This window comes from Populus euphratica, unplaced genomic scaffold, assembly GCF_000495115.2.
Source record: "Populus euphratica unplaced genomic scaffold, PopEup_1.0 scaffold267.1, whole genome shotgun sequence".
NCBI lineage: Eukaryota > Viridiplantae > Streptophyta > Magnoliopsida > Malpighiales > Salicaceae > Populus > Populus euphratica.
Window position 1 is genome coordinate 328,338 of NW_011500049.1, and position 9,888 is coordinate 338,225.

The 9,888-nt window shown below is 35.7% G+C and overlaps 1 protein-coding gene across 1 annotated transcript; it reads right to left on the bottom strand.

Annotated features, from left to right (window-relative positions):
• Positions 1-5,381: 5,381 nt before the first annotated feature.
• Positions 5,382-9,002, bottom strand: LOC105107617 (growth-regulating factor 1-like). Its single transcript, XM_011001610.1, has 4 exons — positions 8,603-9,002; positions 7,654-7,881; positions 6,779-7,133; positions 5,382-6,546 (listed from the first exon to the last, which is right to left on the bottom strand). Exons 1-4 carry the CDS (start codon positions 8,985-8,987, stop codon positions 5,685-5,687), a joined length of 1,830 nt encoding a protein of 609 aa, XP_010999912.1. The 5' UTR covers positions 8,988-9,002; the 3' UTR covers positions 5,382-5,684.
• Positions 9,003-9,888: the final 886 nt, after the last annotated feature.

Genomic DNA, 9,888 nt, shown 5'->3' on the forward strand with positions numbered 1-9,888 from the left:
ATAAGATTTGACCCGATTGATTTAGTGATTAGATCAAAACCTGAAATTCAGATTTTAAACTGGACCAGGTCTTAAAAATATATAACAAACCATGATATAGCACCATGAGCAGAAGTCAATAAAGGAATGAGGTAGCCAATACCAGCTTAAACCCTACCAACTTGATAAATCTAAAACAAGTACCTAACACCCAAGCCCCAATAACCCGAGACAAGAACATGCCTACCAACCCGAGCTTCAACAGGCCGGACCTACCTTCCCATATACATACTGCACAGTTTGGGGTCAAGGATGATAAACTTACAGGCTCTCGGCAATCCTCTCAATAAATAACTTTTCTAGACCAGGATCACCTATTAAATTTAAATTTAGAAGTATTTTATCATAATTTATTTTATAATTTTAAATTATATTAATATTAAAAATAAATTTAAAAAAAAATCAATATAACAATAACAAAAATGCTATAAATGCTCGAAATGGGATGGGGTGGGGTGGGGTCTCTTTTGAGATTCCCATGTCAAATATTTGCTATTCCATATACGAAACATTGGTGGAGGGTCATCACCAACAACACCCCTCTTCAAAGTTCTCGACCAAACGCAAATCGGAAGCAATATGAATTGTGTTTAGTTATTGGTTCCAAAAATAAAAATATGTTCAGTGTAAGGAAATGAAAACAAATAAAATAATTTTTTTATTTTTATGAAATGAAATGAATTTTCATCTTTATAAAGTAGAAGGCAAGAGGGCATGTATTGTCTATTTTTATTGTTTTGATTTTTTTTGGTCTCGAGACAGCAATAATACACCAACCAATAACCTTTTCAGTTTTATTGCTGGATTTTAATTATATTGCATGAACGACAGGTTCCTTTTTTTAATTACAAGACTTGGAATTCGGCAAACCATAGGAAAATGTATAAATTGAAAGGAACCAGTAAGGAAATTTACTGTCATGCGCCCTGGAGACTGAAAAATGTAGAGGTAAATTTTCAGGATACAACTTGTTCATTGAAAACTTCATAACTGGGAATGCCCTAGGCGGCCGCTCAATCACGTCTGGTCATAAAAAGATCACGATTTTCTTGACTGGGAATTTTTTTAATAATAAATATTAACAATATTTTATTTTTAAATCACATTGCTGATTAGGATTGGAATTAACATCCGAATTTAATCAAATATGGCTAATCTCATTCTCGAGAATATATATATATATATAATCCAGCACCCACTGGCAAATCCTAATTCAATAACTTGATTCAATTATTTTTTTACAATATCAGTTATTTTCGTGACTATTTTTGTGTTTAAAGTGAACTACAAATCTTAATTATAAATAACTTAATTGAAAAATAAAATTTTTTTATATAAAATATTATTTATTTTATGAAATAATAATAATAGTTAAATCTATAATGTTTAAATTTAAAATCATTAATAATAATATATATTTTTAAAAATTATTTTATAACTTTAATTTTAAAAATATTTTTAACCAAACACATTAAACAACTTTTTATTCAACTTTAATTTTAAATATATTCGTAATCAGATATATATAAATACCAAACCAATCTTAATTAAAAATAATTTTTATAAAATAATTTTTTTAAATTATAATTATAAAAACTACCACAATACTAATCATTCATTTGTCACTGATGCTTAGAGTTGGAGAAGAAAATCCTTTGTAAATTAAAATTCTTCCAAAAATTTTCCATCCATTTCTCTCAACAAGTTCTTTGAAACTAAGCCTTGATTTTTTATTGGGGGCACAGCTACTTGAACGACCTATAAGTTGATTCGAAGAAGAAAGTATAAATTGTTATTTCAATCGTTTTAATTTTTAATTATGAGATAATTTTTTCACTTTTTTTATTATTCTATGTTTTGTTAGGTTTGGAACGACTGGATAACCAGGTTATAAAAAACTCAACCAAATAAATAATGTTTTATTTAATTTAATTAGAAATCAGACCATATCAAGCTTCTAATCTTTTTTTTTTTTTTTGTAAAATTACTATGTGGGTTTCTAACTTTGGACACAGCCCGCAATTTCTGTTCGAAAATGCAGTAGCTACTCCAAGCCAGGATAGAATCCAGGCGGCACAGCCCAATAAAAATCTCAATATCAAGTAAGTAAAACGGCGTCACTTCCATACGAAACAATCTGTACTAATAACTGTGCACTTAGGGCTAGGGTTTTTTCGCATCTGGCTCTCCTCTCTATATAATCGATGCCGCTTAGAGGAGGGCTAAACACTCCACGAACATGACGCCTGCACAGCCCGCTGCTCTTCTCCTTAACATATTTTCCTCTATTTTTTTCGTGTTTCTACAATTTTATCAATCCATTGCTCCATCTACGGATAGAAAAGAGATTAAAAGGGGGGTTGGCTGTGATGATTATAAAAAATTTATCGTTCTGAATGCTATAGCCATGGCTTGACAGACTCATTTACACCCATAGAATATGAGCAACGACCCTCTCTTTTGTCTTTAATTTCAGATTCTATTTTATCGAATTTCCTTGCTTTATTTTAGTTTTAATTGGATTAAAAATTATTTATCTGATTTGATTTGAGTTGTCTAGCTTAAATCATTTCCATGGTAAAGTTACTGTTTTATGCTGAATTAATTAAAGGGTTTGAAGGAGCTGGACCATGATTTGCAATGCATTTGCTTTAAATGCCTTGTGTTTTGTCAGCTCCTTAAATTAAATCTGGTGGTGTTTAAAGCCCTAATCTGATGGAATTTGAAATTCCGTGGATTAGGGTTACGCACGCCTCCATATCACTTGATGACGTTATCTTAACTCGTTTTTTGTTTAATTTTATTTCTTATTTTCTTGAGCATAAGATGGTTCTTCAATAAACTGTTATTTCTAACCGATTCGGATTTATTGATAGTTGCAGCTTAAGCATCGTAGAATCTTTGGAGTAAATTGGTTTCGCTTCGTGGGGGTTTCGGGGGATTTTGTTCGCATGTGCTCTAAATTGTTATTGCAGATTCATATTTCTTGATTGTTACACCATAAGCTTCATAGGATTTTTATATTTAATTGTTCTCGCGTTGAAGGAATTTAGGGAAACTTTATTTGAATGTGCTGTAAAACAGGGAAACTTGAGTTTATATACTGTTTCTGATTCAATTTTTGGTGCTTTGTTTTCTATTATACTTGCATGGTTGTGGGTTTTACCAGCCTTACAACTGGAACCTGTATGCAGAGGATTGGTGTTGATGCTTGTTGAGTGTCCAGGCATGGGCGTGGGTGGCTTGTTAGGTGTATTGTCCAGAACTTGCAGCATGAGCATCTATCTTGAGTTTATATACCTTCATTTTGTAGCTGTCATGTGGAATTTCGCTCAACCTTTTTGTGGAATTTGATTGCTATCTTCAATCATTCTCCAGCTACATGTTTTGTGGTCTGTGACTTGGAATTAAGAAGGTAAGAGCAAGAGCAGTAACGGACAGAAACCGTGCGCCAGTAAACCAGATGAAAGCAAAAGTGAAGGCATGAGATGGTTTCAAGAACTTTGATGCAATTATGGTAGAAAAAGAATAAAAAAGCTGAAGAAATGATGGAGCGGAGGAAAGAAATTACATTGGTTTGTTGAAGTTGGAACCTTGGGGTGGTGGTCAAACGGTTCAAAATTCCCACTCTAAAGCAAAATACTTCATGGCTTGATTTTCGTGTGGCGCTGATTAGCTAGTAATTTGATGGCCTTGGTTTCTTGTTAATTGACCAAAACGTAAATTTATCAAATTTGTCAGTTAACTAAGAAGCAATATGATGAGCTCTGTTGTTTGCTTCATCTTGTTGTGTCTCTCCTCTTGTCAAGCATGCAGTCTCCGCTTTGCTGATCTTGTTTAAAATTCAAACGATTGTCTTGGACGATTTCCTTTGAATGCTGTACAGTATCCCATTCCTTTCCCAGTTCAAATAAACGTGTTGTGCAAGGATTTTGTGCCAAGAGTTGCCATGCCAATGGATTCTTTAGGCCTATTTAAAGGCACACCTGCTGTTCTCCAAAGTTCAATCTGGTCCATGGTCAACCTAATTGGACTACTATTCAATACATAGAGGAGTTGAGAACAAGGAGTGGAAGAGAATGAGAATTAGAAACGTAAGCAATTTTTATCAAACTTTGAGAATGGAAATGGGTGTCTGATTAGATATAATAGAGGATGTTGATTAAAATTTATTGTTTATTTTAAAAGATAAGGAGGGAGTTAAAAAAATGATTTTTCAATCATAATTTGTTTCCATCTTAAGAAATATGAAGTTTTTACCCTTCCAAACTACCAAGGCTTGAAATTTTCTTGAGACTCGGTTTAAATTCCGGAGGGATGGGAATGGGTGGTGAATTTAGGCATTGTGATTCTCAATGCGTAGGCTTAGATTTATTGATCTCCCATTAAATTAATAAGAAAAAAACAGGCCAACACTTGTGAGTATTTTCTATACGGAATTCATTTCAAATTTGCAACAAAAAGTATCACGGAATTCTTTTTGTACAGAGATGCTAGAGCGCTTGGTTTTCCCCTGTAAAAGCCGAAAGCCTAATATCAAGTCCCAGGGCTGGACGCCATAAATACTCTAGAGTTTAAAGCCCATGAACAAAAGAAGCCCAATCGTGACCGCTAGTTATGCCGTCAGCTCACGTTTGTCACCCTCGCAGCGCACCGAAATCGGCTGGATACTTGTGTATATATAATTTTACATTCGCCGAGTCCGATTTGAAAATTGCCCAACAAAAGTGTCTTCGTAGTTTAACTTGTTTTTTCTGACAAAAAGATTAGATTGTTTTTCGCATAAAAAATATATTAAATTGAAGTGTTCTATGTATTTCTCAATGATTTTAATATAACCATGTCAAAATAAAATAAATTCCTTTAAAAAATATTATCTTAACACATTTTTAAATAATATTTTCTTTTACAAAAACACTATTCCCTCATCATCAATAAATTGCTTTCATTAAAATGGTGGCTCAATTAATTTTTTTATAAAAATAATTTTTTTAAAAAAAATATTTATAAAAACATCGAAGATTCATCCTTTTCCTTTTTTATTATTTAAAGTTAACTAAATTAATTTAAGTAAAGTTTGATTAATTCAATCAAATTAGATATTGCCAGATGAAGTCGGATTTCACATCACAGCTATGTTCTAAAATGTTCAAAAAATATGATACCTGACATTTGACATTTTAGCCTATCAAAATATTCATCGAGTGATTTAGCAAGCGTGTCTGAATTCTTCCATCCAAGTCTTGTCGGTCCTAAAAAGTCCGCGCCATGCATTCTCAATTTGTAACAACTACGTCAGGCACATTTACAGCAGCAAAGCCACTGGCTCAACAATATCTGGAAAACAATAATAGAACAATCACAGGATATATATATAACACCGGGTAGGTACTGAGAGTCAAAATTATACCAGACAAGCATAATTCCATGATACAAATTACAAGCCTTTAAAGGATCTTTCTGCCAAGCACATTGGCGATCATCGTTCTCCATTTCTTCTGAACACACCAATAACCAAAGAAATACATATAATAAAATTCGAAAAAAAACAATATAACAGACAGATTAACAACTTCAAAAACAAAGTGCTCCATGTTTTGTCAGCTACGATGACAGGAGACTTCTTAGATGGCAGATCAACAGAGTTACATGGCAGGCAACGAAGAAGAATGCACAATTGTGGATCCAAGGAGGTCATTGCAGAGGCTGCCACCTTCATTGGTCTTGTTCTCTGCTCTTGGGCTGCTTCCCGCACTGCTATTTGAAAGGGAAGCAAACGCTGACTTCTGCAAGACCCCAGTTGGAGATGAACCTATACGAGGACTGTTGTCCCATCTATAGGTCATCAGGTTCAGCGATGACGTGGTCTTGCACTCTGCTGCTGCATTGTTATTGGTGTTGTGCAAGACCTCCCCGAGCGGACCACCCACTGAAGTTCCCCAAGAAATGGGAATCCAGTTGGCTTGCCTTTGGTTAGGTTCGTTGGCAATACTACCACTTCCACCTCCCACTCCCAGTCCCATCTGTATTGGATCAAATTCTCGTGATAATCTCAATGGGGAGAGAGTGACTTTTTCATTGTTTGGGGAGGAAGTAGATGACATGAAATCTGCAGGAGCCATGGGGATTGAAATCGATAGCTGGGTTCTCTCAGATTGCTGATCAAGTTCAGGCCAAGAAACAGCAGAACGATCAGACTGACTTTTAGGCCAATCATCCATGAATTGGCGGAGGGAGTGCTGTGAAACAGATTCCTGGTCAGTGAGGTCCTGAGACGAACCAAAATTTCTGCAGCTCATTAAAGATGAGCTTTTCTGTGAGTGATTGAGGAGGGAGTCGGAGGTGACAAGTCCAAACTCATTTCGTAAGGATTCCCCATATGAGTTTTGTTGTTTTGATATGAAGAATGGAGTTTCTTTAGATTTAAGGTCCATGTTGGATCGAAGCATGGACAAGGCTGTCGCATCCTGCGTTCTCTCACCTACATTCTCTTTAGTAAGGAACATCCTGCCAGTTATCCATGAGTACAAACCATTAATTACCTTCAAATAAGCCAATTATGGGCATAAAAAAGAATAAGCTACTTGATCTGAGACATCAACGAATTCCTTACAAGTAGAATACGATTCCCTATAACATAGAAATCTTATGTCACCATAAATAAATAAAAATAAAACCTTCTTTAAAAGGATAGAATAGATTCCAAGACAGTCAAGGTTTAAATTCATCTTGCTTTTACCTGCTGAGCGTATTAGAGGCAGAAAGATTAGATGGGCTAGCTGCTTGCTGCTGATTATGAGCTATAGTGAGGCTGTCGGACACAGTGCTGCGAAGCCCCACCACTGATGATGATGTAGAAGACGAAGTGCCATTGGCTGGTTTTACAGTGGTGGCGGCTGCAGCGGAATGGCCTGAATGGCCTTCCACAGGCTTTCTTGAACGATGGCGGCCCCTGTTCATATGCCGCTCACAATACTTCTGATCGGCAACTGCATCTCTTGAGCACCGCCATTTCTTCCCATCTGTCCTTCGACAGCGTCCTGGCTCCGGATCAGTGTTGCTGGAGAAACCCATATGGAAAGCACCCCAAGGCACTGTATTTGCACATTTCACAAGACAAAATGCAACACATATACAAATGTCAGATAAAAAAATGATATTTCGATTCCTGACTAATCTGCTGGATACAAATTCGAAGCAGCTGAGATTAGAACTTCCGTGTTAAGATTTAGTGAAAGTAAATGGAGTACAGGAATTATAGCTGAATTTTAGTTTCTTCTCAAAGAACTAATAATTAGAGCTCGATTGAATTTCTTTTCACTAAGATGCTAGAGATTCCAACGGTAATGATCTGTGGCCATGCGTTCAAAGACTAACCATTTAACCACAGGATTAATACTCAACGTAAAAGAAAAGGATACCCATCTTGCACAAACGACCCCTTCTACACATACAAAATACAAACACTGACGCACATCTAGACAGACACAAAGGCATGTATGGCTACTTTGTACATCAAAATAGACAGAATCAATTCAAGGGAGAGAAGCAAATCTGGTTGACAAAAAGGAAAAAGAACTTAGAACTCTTTTTTATGGAGGAGACAAAACTTACATGTATTGGCTCTCAAAAAACCAGCAGAAAAGCTAGGAAACCCAGCAGAATCAAGAGCTTTTCTTATGGGAATGAGCAGATTAGAAGGTATTGGCACATTTGCTGCTATATACTTGTAGATCAAGGCCTGATGTTCAAGCTCCATCCATTGTGATTGAGTGAATGGCCATCTGGTCTCGGTCAAAACCCCATGCATGCTGGCAGCATTGTAGATACCAGAGCTGTAGCCTAAAAAAACAAAAACCAAGAAAAATCAAGTCAAACTAAGTAGAAACTTCAGGCACTTAAATCCAAAACCTCTTCGTCCGCAGAGATTATAAAATAGAAAAGGCCATGATCTCCTGATGTAGATAGGAGTAGGAAGGCATGAAAGTGTCTAGAAGGTTACTAAAAATCAAGTTTTGTTTTGCCTACAAAACTTGAAGAGGTTGAAACATCAATGAGTTTCTGTCTGTGAGAGATCATGAAAACAAACCATAAAAGTAGAGAGCAAAGCCATGAAAGGGAGAAACAGACGAAATCCAAACCAAAATTTTCTCGTTTAGAGCACACTGGTTCCCTGTGCTTGATTAATTACCAGAACCCATCACCCGAAAACAGGAAGGAAGACACAGATGATAACAATTTCTACTTTATCTTGACAAGACTTTTAAACAAGACCAATCCTAGATTTCACCGAAAGGGCCTCTCGACACCACTAGCACCGGGAATCATACCCCAAATAACAAGCTATTGATCAAATAGACGTTAAAAAAAAAACCCCACAACCCCGTCACCTATGAGTTCAATAAAAAAAACCATGGGTTCATACAATGCGGCCCGTAAAGCCATAATGTCTGTAGAAGCCACTTGCTTCCTCAAAGGAAACCAAGGATAACACTATCATATCCTCAAATAATGAAGCATATTCCACTTATAGGCGAATCCTTAATGGTGTTCGATATGGTACCTGTATTTCTATTATGTGCAGAAGATGTGAGGTGAAAGTACGGCAATGTGCCATTTTGGGAGCTTCTCTCAGCTGAAGGAGCTGATCTGGGATAGGAGAAGCTAAGCATCTGCTGCTGCTGCTGCTGTCCATCAGCGAAGAGAAAGTTGGAGCTAGATTTCAGAAGTGAAGTGTTACTCTGCTCAAGCAGCATTGACTCAGTTTTGGACAGTTTAGAGCACCTCCAATCACCATCGATGTTGCCAGGTCTCTCTTGCTTCAAGAACCCAGATCCGTACAACTTCTGCTTTGCTTCAGGATCTGAGCTAGCAAGCGAAGCAAAACCACTATTACTTGTGTCTGAGCCCACGAACCCATCCAAACCCACCTGAACGCCAAAATCCATATAGAAAATCCCAACAAAAACTACAAAACCTCTACGCTAAAGAAACAATACTGAATAAGCATGAGCCCGTTCGGTAAAAAGACATGACTTTTAGGTGTTAGGGACAGGTTCATCTTGAGAGCTTCATGTGAGAGAATAGATGATAGATATTAGTTAAAGCTACAAAAGCTGAAACTGAAAAAACCAGACTGGTTTTTGGTTCAAGACTTGATTTTGTTTTTTGGAAAGATAAAAAATAATTGGAGAGAGACCGCTGAGGGAAGGAAACTGACCAGACAAAGCTGGTATTAACTACTCTTATATATTTCAAACAAACTCACAAGAACCTCTGTTCAATAATATTACAGAGAAACCCCTGGAGGAGGGGCCTCATTGACATGGCATGACGAAAAAGACCAAGGGTGTTATTGTCTTTTGGAATCTGCAATTGTCACTTTTGTCTCCTGCTAAAACCTATCTTCCAAATTTTTCTTTTGCTACATTCGGTAACGCGGTTCACTTCTTATGATACGTTTTAAACTATTTTTTACTTGAACAGTTATTAAGTTAATATTTTCTTATATTTTCTTATAATTTTAATGTTCTGATATTAAAAATAAAAAGATATTATTTTAATATATATCTAGTTAAAAAATATTTTTTCAAAATGCTTTAAACTGCTCTAATAAATATATATATTGAGTAACAAACTTATGTGTTCCCGAACCATCTGACGAAGAGTTTTAGTTTTACATGATCAGATTCATTTTAAAGTAGAATTAAACCTAATAATCAACGAATTAACGTGTTGAACTTGTAGGTGAAACCTAATAATGATATATTTATAAGAGTTGTTGATGTTATTTTTAAAATATTTTTATTTTTAAATATTTTTAAATAATTTATTTTTATTATTTTTAAA